Consider the following 21,212-nt stretch of genomic DNA (forward strand, 5'->3'; position numbering starts at 1 on the left):
CTGGGTTTTAAACACCAGAGGCTCAGCCTCAAAACGCACGTCTATATGTCACCACAGTAGGACAAACCGACAGACAAGTTTGTCTTGCTGTTGGAGACCTCTTGTATCACCCCCACCTGGGTCCCCCCTGTGGCTGACTGTACCTCTGTCTGGCTTTCTGGCTTTTAATCCCCTTTCTCCTGCTCTTCCTGCCTGCTACTCTGGGCAGGCCTGAGTTTCCTCTCCTCACCTAATCCCTTCCTCTGATTGCTATTCTCTCAGGCTTCCTGTCTTTTAATCCCCTTTCTCCTGCTTCTCTAGGAATGTCCTAATTTCAGCATCATATTTGAGGGACAATATTGCTGGGTATGTAATTCTTGGTTGGAAATTTTTCTCTTTCAGGGTTTTATATATATACCATCCCATTGTCTTCTTGCCTGCATGGTTTCTGCCAAGAAATCTGAGCTTAGTCTTATCGGCTGCCCCTTGTAGGTAACTTTTGGTTTTTCCTGTGCTACTTTCAGGATTCTTTGTCTTTGGTTTTGGTGAGTTTGATGATGATATGTCTTGGTGATTTTCTTTTTGGGTCTATCCTGTTTGGGGTTCACTGGACTTCCTGAATGGATATATTCTCATTTTTCATCATACCAGGAAAATTCTCTTCCAACAAATCTTCAACCATTTTTTCTGTGGTTCTATTTTTCTCTTCTTGTTCTGGAATTTCAGTTACACATAGGCTATTAATTTGGATGGTATCCCACATGAACCCTAGGCTTTCTTCATTTTGTTTTGATCTTTTTTCTGATTGATCCCTTTCTAAAGAAGTATTGAGATATTTGCCTTCAATCTCACTAATTCTGTGTCCCCTTGATTCAATTCTATTCCTTGGCCCATTCAATGTCTTACCTATTTCTGAAAATTAAGTATTAATCTTCTGGATTTTTATGCGTAGATTTTGTATCATTTCTAATTTTTCATTTATTTTGTCATTTTTGTCCTTGCATTGTCTTTCAAAATTGTTCCAGGGTTTTCTCTGTGTTTTCCTCAATTTTGTCAGCAGTTTCCTTCATCTGTCTCTCAATTTGTTGAAGATACCTAAATACAATTCTTTTGAATTCTTTATCGGGGTACCCAATGCTGTGTCTTCCTCAGGGATGTGTTGGGTTTTTATCTTGGTCCCGTTTTTCCTGCTTTATCTTGCTTCTTTGTGTGCACTGCAATGTCCCATTGTCTCTGAAGCATTATGACATTTTTGTGTTTTTATTTAATTGGTGATTTTATGTTGAAGTAACTTGCCCATGATTTTGGTTTTCTTTGGATTTTATCGAAGTAAGCAGGGTACTGTGCTCCTCTGTTCACTATTTGGCAGCATTGATACACTCACCACCTGTCTCCTTTCCTGTTGTCAGCCTCCCGTATGTCCTTGCTGTCCTTGGCAAATGGAACTTATTTTTAGGTCCTGTTTTCATTTAGTTTTTTCACTAGTTGGTGCCTAATCCACTTCTGTATACCTCCTTTCAAAGTTCAGGGTTCCAGGATTATCTTCTGTATCTCTGTCAATTGGTTTCTCTTTCCTTTGTTGGAGAGGATCTGTGTTGCTTGTCTGCCTACTCCTCCATCTTACCAGAAGTCTTCCATTATCATTGGTTCTTGATCATATGCTACCTCCTAAAATAGCTGAACATCGAACAATTCTTTTTGGTACGGTGACTGTATATTCCATCTTCTTTTGGTACTTCCTGTATTGTTCAATGTTTTGCCCACAGAATCCTTCTATATTGCCAACTCAAGGCTGGAATTTTTTCTTCACTCTCTCCGTTTGAGACATTCCAAGCATGCTTTTCCCTTTTGGTTTTCTAACTCCAGGTCTTTGCATATTTTATTACAATACTTAACTCCAGGTCTTTGCATATTTTATTACAATACTTTACTTTGCCTTCTCAAGCCAATCCTTTGAAATCTGTTCAGCTCTTTTATTTCATCACTTATTCCGATTTCTTTAGCTACTCTCCATTCAAGAGCAAGTTCCAGAGTCTCTTCTGACATCTATCTTGGTATCTTCTTCCTGTCCTGTTTTTTTAATGACCTTTTGCTTTCTTCATGTATGATGTTCTTGATGGTGTCCCACAACACATTTTGTCTTCAGTCACTGGTGTTCAATGCATCAAATCTATTCTTCAGATGGTCTCTAAATTCAGGCAGATATAATCCAGGTTGTATTTTGGCTCCCGTGGACTCATTTTAATTATCTTTAAGTTCAACTTTGGGATTGGATAGCTTGTTAATAATGTAAATAAGGTACATGGCACACTTGTGTGAGTGGAACTCTGCAAATAAAGTTTATGGAACTGGAGGCTGTGATTCAAACAGAACAAGGGGATACTGCATAGTTTAAAATCAGGAAGGGAGTGCCTCAGGGTTGTACAGCCTTTTACCATATTTACTCAATCTGTATGCTGAGCAAATAATCTGAGAAGCTGGACTATATGAAGAAGAATGTGGCATCAGGATTGGAGGAAGACTCATTAACAACCTGTGACACACAGATGAAACAACCTTGCTTGCTGAAAGTGAACATGACTTGAAGCACTTAATGATAGAGATTAAAGACTACAGTCCGCACTATGGATTACATCTCAACCTAGAGAAAACAAAAATCCTCACAACTGGACCAATAAGCAGCATCATAACAAATGGAGAAAAGAATGAAGTTGTCAGAGATTTCATTTTCTTTGGATCCGCAATCAACACCAACAGAAGCAGCAGTCAAGAAATAGATGATGTATTACACTGCACAAATCTGCTGCAAAAGATCTTTTTAAAGTGCTGAAGAGCAAAGATATCTCTTTGAAGATTGAGGTGAGCCGATTCCAAGCCACAGTGTTCTTAATCGCTTCATATGCACATGAGAACTGGACAATGAATAAGGAAGAATGAAGAAGAGCTGATATGAATTTCCAGAAGAATAAATCTGTCCTGGAAGAAGTGCAGCCAGAATGCTCCTGGGAAGCAAGAATGGCCAGATTTTGTCTCACCTATTTTGTTCATGTTGTCCATGACCACTTGGTAAAGTGGAGGGTCAGCAAAAAAGGGGAAGGCCCTCAACGAAATGGACTGACACAGTGGCTGCAATGGGCTCAGGTATAGCAAGGATTGTGAGGCTGATGAAGGACTGGGTAGGGTTTTTTTCTGTTGTACACAGGGTTGCTATGAGGTGGAGCTAATTTGACACTACCTAACAACAACAAAAAACTGTGGGAATTGGTCACCTTTGCCATCCTGTTAGGCTTAAAAGGAGCCATACCAGATGCAGAAAGAGAGATCTCATTACCATTAAGGGAGAAGAACCAAGAGTGGAGCACATCCTTGGACCTAAGATCCTTATGCTGAGACAGTGGCAACAGAGCCAAGAAACTGCCATGAGATAGAGTGGCAGGCTTCCTTGCCCATGGAGTGAGAAAGTTAAGTGTCTTCAAGTAGGAGGCCTGCTGGCAGTGGAGTGTCTCACTGGGCACCTATCACAAGGCTAAAAAAGCTTTGTAACACGTGTTCAACCAGGGCAGAGGCTGAGGCCAGAGAGTAGTATACCTGTAGCAAGGTTGAGAAGAAGCTGTCCTACTGAAGAACTGTATCCTGAGCATTCCTGATCCTGAACTATAACCTGTTACTTCCCTATTTAAAAGCTATAATTGAGGGTACTATCTGTGAGTTTTGGTGGCCACTGCAAGTAAGTATCAAACTGAGCAGAGAAGTAGAGAGTGCAGTAGGAGGGACAGATGATGTCAGATTTGGCAAAAGAGTTAGAGGGTGATAGCATGTTTGACCTCCACCTCATAGGAACCAGCCTTGGGCTGCTGATACTCATCTTCATTTCCTGTCCCTCTTGTGAAGTCAGAGGAGGTCAGATGTCACTGCCACCAGGTCCTTTTTTGCAGTACATAACACAGACCCCCACATGCAAACATTCTCTTCCAAATTACGTAAGGTACATCCAAGATTTTAAGGAAGTCCCTATTTTTATTTCTAGCTTTTGTTCTAGTCAGTATGTTGCTAATCTTTCATTAAAAGCCGGTACATTGCATGGTCACTTACATTTTTCATTTCAAGTCTTCTTTAGTAAAATGACTTGGCTCTTATAAAGATTATAGCCTTAGAAACCTTATGGGGTAGTTGTACTTTGTCCTATAGGACAAAGACACTGAATAGACTTGATAGTACACAATATAACAGTAAGAATTCATGATTTATAATTATGAATTTTAAGCACATAAGATTAGGCTACAATAAATGTTACATATTAGTAATACTCTCAATACTATGATTGTCCATGAGGTTGGATTATGAAGAATTGAAAAGGATGCTGTGGTAGTTATGTTTGTATGTCAGCTTGGCTGGGCTTGGCTGAGTGGCTGGGCAGCTGGTGGTAGTTATTCCCCATGATGAGACTGGCAATCAACTCCATGGTGGGATCTACCACAAGAAGCTGAGTAGCTGTCTTTGGGATGTGGTCTACTTCCTGTATATAAGGAGAAGCCTTGGGAATGGTCTCTAGCCTATGGCATGCTTGGACCCTGCATGTAGCTATGTCACTGCTCAGCAGCCTGCTATGCTCTGCCAATCTTGGGACTTACAGTGGACTTAAGTTAATGGCCTGCCGTGTGGTTTGGTAACATCGGGACTGTGCCTTTTTACTTGTCAACCTTGGGGTTTCTCAGTCTCAGCAGCCAGCAGCTGTCTGAGTGAAGAAAAGCCTCTAGCTCCAGTGGGCCGGGAGCAGGAGGCGGAGCTGGACCCCAAAGTTGAGGGGCTTTTACCCAGCTCCTAGAGCCTGGCACTTTAAACTTGGACTTGTTGTTGTTGTTAGGTGCCATCGAGTCGTTTCCGACTCATAGTGACCCCATGCACAGCAGAACGAAACACTGCCCGATCCCGCACCTTAAAGCCTCCAAATTGTAAGAATAAACTCCTGTTTGTTAAGGCTATCCCTTTTGTGGTATATTTCTTGTCAGAGTGGCACTAGGTAACCAGAACAGATGCTTACAATACACTTTTAAGAACATGAAAGAATGCCAATGTTATACTCTCAAGTGTTAACTGAAACCTGAATTGTATGTATACGCTGACCAGATATTTAAAATATGTAAGTGTGTGTAGAGAAATCTTGGACGCATATTTTCTGAAATGTAAAAGTGACTTAAGAGATTGGTGACTTTCATTACCTTTTTATTTTTTCACAGTTTGCAAATTTTCTGCAAAGAAAACAACTCACTTGTATAATTTAACAAAAAAAAGCCTCACCAAATTGAAAGGAATACTCAGGTCCATGACTCTAGCTAAGACCAATCACAAAATAACTGTGATATAATGGTAGTAATAGTAGTTAACACTGGAATGCCCACTATTTGCCAGGCATTGTTCTAGGGTCTTCGTAAGTACTGACAAAATTAACCCTCACAACAACCTTAGAAGGTACTTACTACGATTCTCCATTTAACAGACAGAAAACTCTTGACTAGCAGAGTAATTTTAACTACTTTTGTAGTTGAAAACATTTACTGAAGTCTCAGTTGCTGTTTTGTAAGTCAATTTATAAGGAATACAATAATAAAAGTTCCCCATGTATTTTAAGCAACACATCTCTCAGCAAATTCATTAGCTGAACCTCATCACTTATGTAGTCAGAAATGGGGGGCCCCCAAACCCAACCCAACCCCCTTTTGTCAAGTTGATTACAGACTCATAGTGATCCCATAGGGCAGACTAGAACTGCCATATAGGGTTTCCATGGCTGTAAATCTTTACAGAGGGAGACTGCCACATCTTTCTCCTGCAGAGCGGCTGGTGGGTTAGAAATGCTGACTTTCTGATTACTAGCCAAGTGCTCTAAGCACTGTACCATCAATGCTTCTGGGAGTCCCAGAATTAGGAATTAAGGTAATCCTCAAGTTTAAAATTAGAATAAGCCTAATAGGTAAGGTATAGAATGAATGATCTGTGAAATTAATTATTCTTTAGTATTAGACTATAAATTCTATCCAAGTTTATTTCTACCTCATCACTATTCCACAGAGTTGGTTCTCATGAGTTATCTGCTGAAGGAAGAAACGCAGGTACAATAATCTACTAATAGGTAACTGACAGATTATGGAACCTGGATGTAATTTCAATGAAGTGTATCAGTATAAGCGTATCCCAGATTTAAAATCCAAAACAGCTGTATTGTACATCTATTCCTAGTCTTAGGAAAGGAGACAAATCAATTAGAACCTAAGGAAAAAAAAAAGCTAAAAATTAAAATTTATTTAGGGGCCTTTCATTATCTTCAGGGTGTAACTGGGCTGGACTGGTTGGTAGGTTTCATCCTATAAGGGGATTATCACATATTGATGAAACTAACCATGAAGTGCCTTAACTTCCTTTATTCTAATGACATATGCACCTAAGAATATTCCCACTACATTTTAGCTTCCTAGTTAGGCTGCCTATAGGCAAAGATAGGTTGATCAGCTAATATGACTTCAGTGTTTCATTTAGTAGATAATTATACTTTCAAAAAAAAAAAAATAATAATAATTAATGGGCATTCTAGCCCCTTGTAAGACTGACATGAAGTAATGCCCAAACAGCTAATCAAATCTATTACCACACTCAAAAAACTGAATTTTAAGGCAGGTAAAGCTAAGGATCAGACTAAGGTATGTGATAACATGTACTTTGGGAAATCTTATAGGGAGGCAGCTAATCTTCTGAGGTATCTCCAGCTAGGGACAATGAAGAACTGCAATAGTGTCCAGAAACATAAACATATTTACAACTTATTCAGTTATCCATTTAAATAAAATAGTATTTGGAATACCTTCAGAAAGTTCACTAGTTCTAGATATCTGCTCCAGCTCCCAGCCAAGATGTAATGATTCATCCATACTTTGCTTCTGTGCCATTTCCAAAGTCATATTTTCTTCCATTAATTCTTCTATCTTTTTTCTATCCATATCACGTTCCTTTTTATTGGCATGAGTACAGGGAGTGGGGACAAAAAATAAAGCTAAGAAATAGTATAATTTCAAGCTAATATTTTATTGCTTAGAACACTTATTTATCAAAAACTAATTAATATAAGAATAAAATTTATATTCCTTAAAAACTGCATAGTTTGAAGGCAATAATCAGTAATTACAATTATTGTTACTGATCATTAGGTGTCTGGCATCTGGTTAAAGTGATCTTGAGGACACTGTGAAAACTCTCCTTCAAAATCAATATATTATTTTGGTGATAAAATGAAAAAATTCTAACTCACCATTTTTAACAAATAGGTTTATTTTTGTACAAATTATGTTTACACAATAGCTTATTAATTGTGTTTTTTTAATGGTTGTTGTTGTTGTTGTTATGTGCCGTCGAGTCCGACCCGACTCATAGCGACCCCTCCTTGGGTTTCCGAGGCAGTATCACTACGGAAGTAGATTGCCCCATCTTCCTTCCGAGGAGTGGCTGATGGATTTGAACCGCCAGCCTTCTGGTTAGCAGTCAAGTGCCTTAGCCACTATGCTACCAGAGCTCCCTTTTAATGGTAGAAGACAAAATTAGTAAGTAATATCCTTCTGTAAAAAAAGCAGGAATTTCTACTACTCCTGTATTTATATAGTTTGAAGTGTCTAACTTATTTAGCTATCTCCTCTTTGTTAGAGCTTGAAGGACACCAGCCATCCTGGTAATTATAGGGAAATCAGCTTAATCTTAGAATTTCTCCTTAGAGGCCATATAAAATGACTGACCTCATAATACTTACCATCTCCATATCATGCAGTTTAGCCTTTAGTTGTAAATTCTCCTTTTCTAATTCATGTAACTTATCAGAACGAGCTCGATTTCCTTCTATTTGGTCTTCCAGCATGGTTTTCGTTTCCAATAAAACTTGATTGTCTTCTTTTAATTCCTATGAACATTTCAAATAGGCCTATTTATCACAAATGTCTTACTGTATGTCAATTTTTTAAAGCTCTGGAACATAAAAAAATTCTTTATGATAAAATAAAACACTCAGCTGTCTTTATCAACCTTCTATGCAAGAGTAAAGCTTCTAAGTAATAGAACTACAGTCAGTGCTTCCTTCGTTTTATTTAAGATTGTAAGCAATTGCGTAAACAAAACACATAGTACTTATGTTAACATGTATACTATTACTGTAAGTTCACAGGAAATTGTCAGTTTCTTAGTCACAATGATAAATAAGCATATATAGTTGTTCAGATTTTTAAGACATAAATCTCCATAAAATCAGAGTTTAATACACTGACCCAAATAGGCTTAAAGATTTCTTCTTACTTGGAGTTATAACTTGAAGAAAGAAGAGTGTGGGGTTTTTAGTAAAACAACAAAACTTAAACAAAGATTCACATAAATCATACACCAAGACTCTATCAATAAGTACTTTACATAAGCATCTTGAGAAAATGCTTAAAATCTCCACATATTTAAGACTTGTATTCACAAACCTATCAAAAGTCAAGATAAAGTATATTAAGAGAGGATAAGGAATATTAAGACAATGGCATCTATGAGGATCTCTAAACAATGCCATGCATATATGTTTAAATAATTGGCAAAGAATTTATATGCACTTTACCTTAGCAATCTACTGGGGCTATTTTTGGTAATGATCATGCTAAAATGGTCTAACTACTTTCTCTTTCAATGTTCCCATTTCTTACTTTTACATATTCCTTCCCTGTTATCCACATATTGAAAAAGAATCTCATATTTACAGAAAATGAGGAAATTTACTGAGAAAGGAAAAAGGATGCAAGGATTATTGAATTCTCTCCGTCAAACTCAACTTTATACAACACTAAACTGCAAACATCAAGTAGGAAGTTCTTTTCTGATTTATTTACATATAAAGAGCTCTGGTGGCACAGTGCCTAAGGTTCAAACTTATCAGGTTCAGACTTACAAGGTTCAAACTTACAAGCTGCTCCATGGAAGGAAGACGGGCAATCTATTTCCATAAAAACTTACTACCTCAGAAACCCAGTAAGGGTCACTATCAATCAGTATTGACTTGACGGCATTGAGTTTTTTTGGTATATATATATATATGTTGTTGTTGTTGTTGTTGTTGTTGTTGTTGTGTGCCATCAAGTCGGACTAGACTCAGAGTGACCCCTCTTTGGGTTTCCGAGGCGATATCACTATGGCAGTAGATAGCCCAACCTTGCTTCCGAGGAGTGGCTAGTGGGGTATATGTATGTATGTATATATACCAAAAAAACCTCAATGCCATAGACACACACACATACATACATATAAAAACCAAACCAAACTTACTGCCATCGAGTCGGATGTGACTCATAGCAACCCCTCTTTGGGTTTCTGAGGCAGTATCACTGCGGAGGTAGATTGCCCAATCTTCCTTCCAAGGAGTAGATGGAGAGTTTGAACTGCCAGCCTTCTGGTTAGCAGTCAAATGCCTTAGACACTACACCACCAGAGCTATATTATATGTTTATGCATATGGAGCTCTGGTGGGGCAGTGGTTAAAGCATTCAGCTACTAACTAAAAGGCTGGTGCTTTGAACCTACCAGCCACTCTGTGGGAGATAAAATGAGGAAATCTGCCTTCATAAAGATTTACAACCTTGGAAACTCTACTCTGACTCAAAAGAAAACAACATACAAGTGAATGTGAACTCATCTGGGACTAGGATTTTCTTTGTTATGTCAATGAGGCCATATTCATGTAGGGTGTATCTTAAACTTACTCACTTTTGAGATATGAAAGGAAGAGATTAGGCATAAAAAAAGCAAGAATGAATGGGGAATATAGATTCCACATGGATAGCTCCAAGAAATGCTAAGAAGTTGAGGCAAGGATCTCCCCGCCCCCCCTGAGTAGACAGACAGTAGCTTCCTTTAGAGCTGGCGCCCTAAAATTGGATTTCTAGCCTCCTAAATTGTGAAAAAGAGGGAGCTCTGGTGGTTCAAACCCACCAGCAACAACTCCTTGGAAAGAAGATTGGGCAATCTACTTCCATAGAGATACCTCCTCAGAAACCCAAAGAGGGGTCACCATGAGCTGGAATCAACTTGACAGCAGTGAGTTTGGTTAATTGTGAAAATAAATTTCTGCTCATTAAAACCACCCACTTGTCATATTTCTGTTATATGAGAACTAGATAACTAAACATTGTTCTATCATAAAAGAAACACCCAGAGGTATTTACTGTTGGCTCAACATTTCAAGAGCTCCTCACATTTATTAAATACCTTCTTAATGCATTTTGAAACTAATACTTTCAAAAAAAAATTTGTAACTGTTTAAATAATACAACATACCTCAACTCTTGCCTTATAAAATTCAATATCATGTAACCTCTCTTTGTATCTGCTGACTTCACTTTCAAGCTTATCAACTCTGATTGCCTTCTCTCGAAGTGCATCTAATTCATCTCGGTACATTCTGGCAGAACGAGCATCCGAAAGCAAATTCATGTTCTAAACATAAATAAACATAAAAAGTTAACGTATTATTTTCTATTTCCAAAAAAGTATTCCTTGGATGCAAAACTAGATAAATTTACCAAAATAAAGAAATAAATAAAAATAAATGAGTTGTATACATTAAATGGGTGAATTATATGGTATATAATTATACCTCAGTCACAAAAGGAAAAATATTATTCGATTCTGCTTTTATGAAATATCTGAAACAGACAAATGTACAAAGACCAATTTTTATTAGTGGTTATTAGGGATGGAAAGAAGGGGTAAAGATGGAATCATTGCTTGGGGGACACTAAGCTTCTGCTGTTAAAGGTAATGGAAAAATTTGAAAATGGATAGTGGTGATGGTTGTACAATATAATGAAGGTAATTAATGTTACTTCACTGAATTGTACATGAAAAAGATGTTGAAATGACAAATTTTTGGCTTTATCTAAATAAATATACTCACCATAATAAAAAAAAAAGTTTTCTTTAATACAAAGCCTTTTTTTGAAAGAATATAAAGTATTTTAAACATACATATACAGATAAATTTTTTTATAATGTGCTGTATCAAGAAGGTAAAAAATATTCAAGGTATTTTTAAGTTAATGCTACTGAACATAATCAGTTTCAAGCAAATTAAGTTGACAAAGTTATCTTTAAAATACAGGATAATTATAAAAAACAGAAGAGGCAAGCTGCGTCATTAAATGTATCATTACTTTAGAGAAGTATTCTACCCAGATATATTGCAACATACCAAAATTTTGTTGGTATTTTCAAATGCTTTCAGGTAAAACGATCAGTGTATATCTTAATACCATTTGAGACAAAAATTAAAATCCAAATTTTTAAAAGTCTTCTTGTCATCCCTTTATAGTAGCCAAGTGTGCTCCAGGGACTTGTGAGGGTTCCTGAAATCCTTTCAGGGAACTAATGAGGTCCAAACTATTTTCATAATAACACTGAGCCATTATTTGCCTGTTTCATTCTTATTCTCTCGTAAGGGCACAATGGAGTTTTCCAGAGGCTACATGTCACAACAGACTAAATTCAGAAACATATAGGAGAATAGCTGCCTTATTAAACCAAGGATTAAAGAAATTTGCAAAAATGTAAAATGGTACCACTCTTAATTTTTTTTTTTTTAAATAATGGCTATTTAGTTAAAATGCTTTTTGTGTTAACATGTAATGACTGACTATTATTTTTAAATGAATTAGGAAATAATTTTTCTAAAAAAATTATTAGTTTTAAATTTGAATACTGGCAAACACCCGCAGACATAAACTACATAAGCTACATAAGCAATTCTCATTAATTTTTTAAGAGTGGAAAGGGCTCTTAAGACCAAAAAGTCTGAAAACCACTGTTTTAAAAGGAATATACATAAAAACTACTGTCAAGAAGCAGAATAGCAGTCACAGCGTATCTAGAAATAACTCCAAGTCTCATTAATCTAGGAAAATTTCAGGTGTATGATCCTCAAGTGGAATATTTCCTGCATTTAAACATGGTAGGTTAGGAAAAATAAAGGGAAGAAATAATTGTACAACCTTACTATTTACAGGTTAAAGAAAAGCTTACGCCATACCCCCAAATGAAAACAAAACATTACAAAATGATTAACAGAAGTTAAATTATTTTTCAAGATGAAAAAATACAAAGTTTCGGTGAAATAAAAAGAAATACAATTTTAAAAATGTAAAATGTTTTGATCTTATTTAAAAGTAAAAGAGTGAAACATCAGAAAAGCATTATCATACATAAGCTAATATAAAGAATCATCAGAAAGCAGAGACACACATATTTAGGAGTGTACAGTGAAAGTATCCCAGATTCCAAGGCCACAGAAGCCAAATACACACAAAAAAAGAGAAACTTCGAACATCTCCAGTCTTAAGAGGCTCCTGTGAATCTTAGTATACTTTGAATAAGGAGCCCTGGTGGTGCAAAGGTTGAGCACTTGGCTGCTAACTAAAAGGCTTGCAGTTTAAAGCCAGCCAACCACTCCGTGGAAGAAAGTCCGGGCAATCTTTTGCCATAAAGATAACAGCCAGAAAACCCTATGGGGATAGTTCTCCTCTGTCATATAGGGTTACTATGAGTTGAAAGGGAGCTCTGGTGGCATAGTGCCTAAGGCATTTGACTGCTAACCAGAAGGCTGGTGCTTCAAACCCACCAGCCACTCTTCAGAAGGAAGACTAGGCAATCTACTTCCATAGAGATATACTGCCTCGGAAACCCAAGGAGAGGTCGCTATGAGTCGGATTCGACTCAACGGCAGTGAGTGAGTTTTTTTTTTTTTTGTTTGGGATGAGTTGAAAATTGATTTGATGGTCCCTAACAAACAAAGTCTGAAAACCAATGATACAGAAAAAAAGTCCAACAACCTTGATTTCCAGTTTTGGCTGTTATTTTTTAAGAGACACTGAAAAGTCATTCTACCTCTTTAAGCTCTATAACCTCATTTGTTACATATGGCATTAAGGTAAAGGTTATAAATTACAAGGAGAAAAATCAATCCTAATTACTTGGGTGATCTAGTATAAAAAAGCTCCAGGTACAAACCTCTTGTTGCAGCCTTTTAAGTTCTATTTCCATTTGTTCAAGTTCTTGTTTACAGTCCAGTAATTGTTCAGTCTTTTCCTCCCTTAAATGCAAAAATTTATTAAAAAAAACAAGCTTACTACTTTTGAAAACTTTGATCATCTGCATTGATACAAATGTATTATTATTACCAAATATCTAGAAGAACATAATATTATCCATATATTATTAAACATATATATCTATACATGTTCTCCAATCACAAAGGCTTTCATGTTTCAACACTGTTAGTTTTTCATACTGTATATGTACAGCTTACTCATTATATAACATCAGAAACAGAAATATATACATAGACTTCTGTGATGGTCTCCAACCAGAAAACTCACGTTTGCTTATAAGACTATGAACTGGCAGAAACTGTAAGTAATCAGAAAGTTACTTAGACAATGCCTAACATCAGAAATTGATAAATAGAAGAATGTGGTAAACAACTTCTAGATGACTGGAATTGCATCCATGTGCATGATGAAGAAATTGTAACTCATAATTAGACAGGGGATCTCTAAATTATCAAAAAAATTTGAAATATGTCACAATGACGTAATATATAGTAAAACTTCCCTAAATTTGTTTCTCGCATACATGTTATGATAGAAACTTCAATAAAACTGGCTTGGTACATATGCAGTATGATAAAGGAGCTTTGACATGAAATTGTATGTGTGTAAGGTGGCCTTCTACCACTCATCTGTCAGTTTGTCATACTGTAGTGGCTTGCATGTTGTTGTGAAGCTGGAGGCTATGCCATCTGTATTTCAGATTGCAGCAGGGTCACCCATGGTGAACAGGTTTCAGCAGAGCTTCCAGCCTAAGACAGACTGGGAAGAAGGAAGGGGCTATCTACTTCTGAAAAAAATTGGCCAGTGAAAACCTTATGAATAGAAGTAAAACACCATCTGATGTATTACTGGAAAACTATTAATAGCTCTGAAACACTGTCTGACTTAATACTGGAAGACGAGCCCCTCAGGTTGAAAGACACTCCAAGTATGACTGGAAAAGAACTGCCTTCTCAAAGTAGACTCGACCTTGATGACACAAATGGAGTAAAGCTTTCAGGACCTTAATTTGCCAAAGGGGCACAACTCAAAATGGGAAGAAACAGCTGCAAATATCCATCAATAATTAGAACATGGAATGTACAAAGTATGAGTCTTGGAAAACTGGAAGGTGTCAAAAATGAGAGGGAACACATAAAGATTGATATCCTAGGCATTAGTGAGCTGAAATGCACTGGTTCTGACCATTTTGACTCAGATAATCAAACAATCTACTATGCTGAGAGTAACAAATTAAAGAGGAATGGTGCCACATTCATCATCAAAAAGAATTTATCAAGATCTATCCTGATGTACAATGCTATCAGTGATAGGATAACGTCCATATACCTAAAAGGAAGACCAGTTAATACTAATATTATTCAAATTTACTCACCAACCACAGAAGCCAAAGATGAAGAAACTGAAGATTTTTACCAATTTCTGCAGTCTGAAATTGACCAAACATGCAATCAAGATGTACTGATTATTACTGGTGATTGGAATGTGAAAGTTGGAAACACAGAATATCACTGGTACTTGGAAAATATGGCCTTGGTGACAGAAATGACACCAGAGAACATGGGATAGAATTCTTCAAGACCGATGACTTAATTGCAAATACCTTTTTCATCAACATAAACAGTGGCTCCACATATGGACCTCAGGACCTCGCCTGATGGAATATAGAGGAATCATATCAACTACATCTGTGGCAGAAGGCAATGGAGAAGTTCAGCATCTTCAGCTAAAACAAGGCGAGAAGCTCACTGTGGAACAGATTATCAATTGCTCATATGTAAATTCAAGCTGAAGCTGAAGAAAATTAAAACAAGTCCACAGGAGCCAAAATATGTCCTTGATTATATCCCATCATACTTTAGAGACCATCTGAAGAACAGACTTGATGCACTGAACACCAATCACCACAGACAAGACCAGTTGTAGAATGACATCAAGAATATCATACCTAGAACAAAGTAGAAGGTTTCACACTCCCAGATCTCAAAACCTACTATACAGCCACAGTAGTCAAAAATGCCTGGTATTTGTACAATGAAAAACACATAGACCAATGGAATAGAATTGAGAACCCAGAAGTAGATCCATTGACCTATGATTAGCTGATCTTTGACAAAGACCAAAATCCATTAAATGGGGAAGAGATTGTCTGTTTAACAAATGGTGCTGACAAAACTGGATATTCATTTGCAGGAAAATGAAACAAGATCTGTACCTCATACCATAAACAATAACTCCAGATAGATCAAAGACTTCAAAGTGAAACCAAAAATTATAAAGTTCCTCAAGAAAAAACTAGGGGCAAATTTAGGGGCCCTAATGTATGGCATAAATAGACTATCAAGCATAACCCAAAATGTACAAACAGCAGAAGAGAAACTAGATGAATGGGACCTTCTCAAAATTAAATGCTCATGTGCTTCCAAAGACTTCTCCAAAAGAGTCAAAAGAGAACCTGCAGATTGGGAAAAAATATTTGGCAATGAATGACATACCTGATAAGGGACTTATCTCTAGAATTTGGAAAAAACTCCAACACCTCAACAACAAAAAGATAAATAATCCAGTTAAAAAATGAGCAAAAGACATGAATAGACACTTCACCAAAGAGGATATTCGGGTGGCCAACAAACATATGAAAAAATGCTCATGATCATTGGCTATTAGAGAGATGCAAATCCAAACAACAATGAGATACCATCTTGCCCCAAGCACTAGTAGCAAAAGTTCAACAAGACAGAAAACACCAAATGCTGGTAAGGATGCAATGTTTTTTTTTGTTTGTTTGTTTTGGTGAGGATGTAGAGAGATTGGGATTCTCATACACTGCTGGTGGGACTGTAAAATGATACAACCACTGTGGAAAGCAGTATGGCGATTCCTTCAAAAGTTGGAATTAGAAATACCATTTGACCCAGCCATTCCATTACTAGGTATATATCCTAAAGAAGTGAAGGCCATGACAAGAACAGACATATGCACACCCATGTTCATCGCAGCACTATTTACAATAGCCAAAACATGGCAACAACCCAGGTGTCCATCAACTGAGGAATGGATAACCAAACTATGGTACATACACACAATGGAATACTATGCAACCCTAAAGAGTAATGAAGAATCTGCAAAACACTGCATAAGGTAGATGAACTTGGAGAAGATTATGTTGAGTGAAATAAGTGAATCACAGAAGGACAAATATTGTATTAGTCCATTAATGTAAAAGTCAAGGAAAGGTTTATATGTGGAAGGAAAGTTTCTTTGTTGGTTACTAGGGGCGGGAGGGAAGGAGAGGGAATACTGTTAGATAGATAGAGACAAGTATTGATTTGGGTGAAGAGAAGGGCAATGTACTAAACGTGAGTGATCCACACTCACATTTCTTCTTGAGGAAGAAGATGACATAGAGGTACATGGGAGGTACAGACAAGAAAGATGAACCCTTTTGCACATACAGTATTATGCAGTCAGTGAAAGCAAACATGGATATATGGGTGGATAGATGGGTGGACAGGCTGAACTATTTAGGTATGTCTATGCATGGGGGAGTGTGCCCAGGACCATGTATAGGATTGGCAGAAAATGTTTGTACAAGTGTATTGCTATGTTCTGTAAGAATCTCCAGGTATATAGTAGAGCTGACAAGGGACAAGGTTGTAGTCATTTCTTGGCCACAGCCAACTACTCAGAGAGAGTGAGGAGTTGGACCTGTGGGCTCGGGACCATAGTTGCAGGAGACATCAAACTCAATTGGCATTAACATACTACACAAAACATTGTTCTGCATTCTGCTTTGGTGAGCAGCAAATGGGATCTTAAAAGCTTGCAAGCAGCCATCTAGATGCAACGATGGGTCTCTCCTCATCCAGAGCAAAGAAGAATGAAGAAAACCAAAGATTCGTGGAAACAATTAGTCCAAGTGACTGGAACACCATGTGATTCTCAGCCTATACGACTATGAGACCAGAAGAACCAGATGGTGCCCAGCTACCAGTGTCAACCACTTGGAGAGGGATCTATGTGAGAGATCCTGGATAGACAGGGAGAACAATGTGAACAAAACTCAAAATTATTTGGGAAAAAAAAAGAGAAAAGGTTTGCTGGTCTGGTAGAGCCTGATGGAACCACTGAGACTATGGCTCCTAGTTGCCCTTCAGGTCTAGAATCGAACCCACTTCTGTGGCTTCCACCCAAACAAAAGATAGGCATATGAGCTGAACATTTACACTAGGCAGATTTACTCCTTGGAGAGAACATTCATGGGAGAATAGAAGGGCTATGTATGTACAGGGAGAAAGCTCAGGGGACAGGAGTGCATGGACGGAAGGACACAGGGAAGAGGTAACTACAGGGAGGAAATGGGAGGGGAGCTGTTGCATTGTGGTAAATTGTAGTCAATGCATGAGACAAAGTGTATGGAAGTTGCTGTGTGGAAAGCGAACATGTTCTGTAAACTTTCACCCAAATCACAATTAAAAAAAAAAAAAAAAAGATCATACCTGACCTGCAAATGGTCATTAAAAAGATAGGAAAGGAAGAAAAGACCAAAATAGATGTCAGAACAGGCTCTGAAATGTGGTGTTAAACAGAGAGGAGCTAAAGTGAATGCAAGAAAAAAGAACCAAACAGAAGACTTCAAAGGGCAGCTCAAAAAGACAAAGTATTATAATAAAATGTGCAAAGACCTGGAATTAGAAAACCAAGAGAAAAGAATACACTCAGCATTTCTCAAGCTGAGAGAACTGAAGAAAAAATTCAAACCTTGAGTTGCCATACTGAAGAATTCTGTGGGCAAAATATTGAATGATACAGGAAGCATCAAAAGAAGATAGATAGGAATACACAAGTCATTGTACCAAAAAGTACTGGTCAATGTTCAACTATTTCAGGAGGTAGCATATATAAGATTAACAACCAGTGGTACTGAAGAAAGAAATCCAACCTGCACTAAAGGAACTCGCAAAAAACAAGCCTTCAGGAAATGACAGAATACCCACTGAGATGTTTCAACAAATGGATGCAGTGCTGGAGGCACTTACTTGTTTATGCCAAGAGATCTGGAAGATAGCTACCTGGCCAACTGACTGGAAGAGATCCCTATCTACGCCCATGCCAAATAAAGGTGATCTAACAGAATGTGGAAATCATCAAGCAGAATCATGAATTTCATATACAAGTAAAATTTTGCTGAAGATAATTCAAAAGTGGCTACAGCCGTATTCTAGTTATCTTGTGTTGCTCTGACAAGAATATAAACCACAAATGGGATGGCCTTAACAAACAGGAGTTTATTCTCACAATTTGGAAGCTTTAAGTCTAAGTTCAAAGTACCAGGTTCTAGGGAGTGGGTGAAAGCCCCTAAACCTTGGAGTTCAGCTCTGCCTCCTGCTCCCGGCCCACTGGAGCTAGAGGCTTTTCTTCACTCAGACAGCTGTGGCTGCTGAGACTGACAAACCCAAAGTTGACAAGTAGAAAGGCACAGTCCCGATGTTATCAAACCACACAGCCGGCCATTAGTTCAAGTCCATTAAAAGTCTCAAGGTCAGCAGAGCATGGCAGGCTGCTCAACAATGACATGGCTACCTGCAGAGTTCAAGTGTGCCATAAGCCAGAGACCATTCCCCAAGGCTTCTCCTTATATACAGGAAGCAGACCACATCCCTAAGGCTGCTACTCAGCTGCTCCCAGTAGATTCCACCATGGAGTTAATTACCAGTCTCATCATGGGGTATACTACATCCAGCTGCCCAGCCACTCAACCAGGCCTAGCCAAGTTGACATACAAACATAACCATCACAATTCCACCCCCTGTCAACTTGGCACCTGTATAGATCCTCAATGCTGGTATCTGTACAGGTCTCCTCCACTGGGTGGCTCCAGTCCCCTAGTTCCTGAATAGTGACCTCACCCCCTTGGCCTAGAAAGGGCCCCATTCTTCTCCCTCTTGGGCATGGCAGCCCCTCCCCCTCACTCTTGGGCAGCGGCTATGGCTCCATCCCACATGAATGAGCAGCCCCACACTCCAGAACCAAGTTGCTGAAGGCCTGGCTCTTTGATATCTAGGGGGCTGTGGTCATTCTACCCCCAAAGGCCATGGTCCTACCCTTAAGGCTGAGGCAGCTCTGCTTCCATTTCCTTGGTCTTGCCGCTTCTGCTGATTAATGCCCGAGGGCAACCCACTCCGCTGAAAAACCATGCCCAAAAAGCACTTGGCTTTTTTTGCTGCATGGGCCGGCCAACCTGCTACTCCATTTTATGCTGGTCTTCTCTACCAATTAATACCTGAAGGCAACCTACTTCGCCAGGAAGCTGCCTAACCTAAGGCATCAAGCTTTCTCCTCCATGGGCTGCTAAGGCTGTCGCTGTCTCATGCTGGTTCCCTAGGCTCTGCTCCTGCTGTCTCTCATGCCAGTCTCTTGCCATCTGTCCTGCTGTCTGTCGTGCCATATGCTGGAGTCTCTCTGCCAGGGTCTCGGGTCAAGGACGCACTCCACTCCTGTTTCCACATTTTAGTTATCTGTAAGAACAGCACCCCACTTTCTCGGTACCAAATTCTGTTCTGGTTACTAGCACCGCTCTGACAGGTAATATACCACAAATGGGATGGCCTTAACAAACAGGAGTTTATTCTTACAATTTGGAGGCTTTAATAAGTACAAGTTCACAGTGCCAGGCTCTAGGGGCTAGGTGAAAGCCCCTCAATCTTGGGGTCCAGCTCTGTCTCCTGCTCCCGGCCCACTGGAGCGAGAGGCATTAGGAGGCTTCCTGGCGGAGTGGGTTGCCTCCGGGCATTAATTGGTACAAAAGACCGTCATAAAATGGAGTAGCACTTTGGCCGGCCCACGGAGCAAGAAAGCCAAGTGTCTTTTGGGCAGAAAGGTTTCTGGCGGAGTGGGTTGCCTTCAGGCATTAATCGGCAGAAGTGGAGAGACCAAGGAAACGGAAGCAGAGCTGCCTCAGCCTGAAAGGGTAGGACCATGGCCTTTGGGGGTGGAAAGATGACATTCCCCTTCTTATATTTATGCTGCTGAACCTGCTGCAGTACTATACATACTGATCCTTCTACTTAGAATACTAATTAAGCCTTTTCAAGCTAGTTCAAGTCTAACATCAGTTGAATGAGACCATCTCTATGAAACGTTTCCTGACATCATCTCCCAAATAAGAAATGACCAAAACTCCTTTGGGTCTCAACTATAGCTTGCAAAGAGTTCTATCACAGCACTGCTTTTTCTGATCTGTTAAAAGTTTACCTCCTAACTTAACAACAACTATAATAATAGACAAACAACTCAATTTAAAAACGGGCAAAGGGCTTGTATACACATTTCTCCAAAGAAGGTACATAAACACAGAGTTACCATAATTCTTCTTCTAGGTATATACCCAAGAGAACTGAAAACATGTTCATACAAAAACCTGCACATGAAGGGATGACCATACCGATATGAGAAAAGATACACCTTGAGCCAAAATCTATTTTAAGAGATGAAGAAGGACATTACATATTGATAAAAGGGGCAATCCATTAAGAAAATATAATGACCATAAATATACAGGCACCCAACATCAATGCACCAAAATATATACAGCAAACACTGATAGAACTAAAAGGAGCAATAGAGAACATTACAATAAAAGCAGGAAACTTCAATACACTTTTGTCAACACAACTTCCAGAAATAAAACCAATAAGGAAATAGATGACTTGAAATTATTAAAAACAAATAAAGATATAATAGACACACACAGAACTCTCTACCCAACATCAGAGTAAAACACAGTTTTCTCGAGCATACATGGAAAATTCTCCAGCATAGACCATATGCTGAGTAAGCCCCAGGGATACAGGTGAGGAGAGAAAACTCAGGGACTGCCAAAGCAGCAGGCCAGAAGAGCAGGAGAAAGGGAATTAAAAGCCAGGAAGCCAGACAGAGGAACAGTCAGCCACTGGGACCCAGGTGGGGGTGGTACAAGAGGTCTCCAACAGCAAGACAAACTTGTCTGTCGGTTTGTCCTACTGTGGTGACATGTAGACGTGAGTTTTGAGGCTGAGCCTCTGGTGTTTA

General features: G+C 38.6%; 1 protein-coding gene across 1 annotated transcript in view; it reads right to left on the reverse strand.

Annotated features, from left to right (window-relative positions):
- CCDC88A (coiled-coil domain containing 88A) overlaps positions 1 to 21,212 on the reverse strand; it is a 185,109-nt gene that overhangs the window by 65,107 nt on the left and 98,790 nt on the right. The window contains exons 9-12 of the mRNA XM_007938006.2: positions 13,042 to 13,123; positions 10,318 to 10,476; positions 7,772 to 7,918; positions 6,836 to 6,980 (exon numbers count right to left, since the gene is read on the reverse strand). Of these exons, the coding sequence (XP_007936197.1) occupies positions 6,836 to 6,980; positions 7,772 to 7,918; positions 10,318 to 10,476; positions 13,042 to 13,123 (533 nt within the window). The remainder of the gene's footprint in view (positions 1 to 6,835; positions 6,981 to 7,771; positions 7,919 to 10,317; positions 10,477 to 13,041; positions 13,124 to 21,212) is intronic.

Source organism: Orycteropus afer, unplaced genomic scaffold (genome assembly GCF_000298275.1).
Source record: "Orycteropus afer afer isolate SDZICR_OR568_19922 unplaced genomic scaffold, OryAfe1.0 scaffold00046, whole genome shotgun sequence".
Classification (NCBI taxonomy): domain Eukaryota; kingdom Metazoa; phylum Chordata; class Mammalia; order Tubulidentata; family Orycteropodidae; genus Orycteropus; species Orycteropus afer.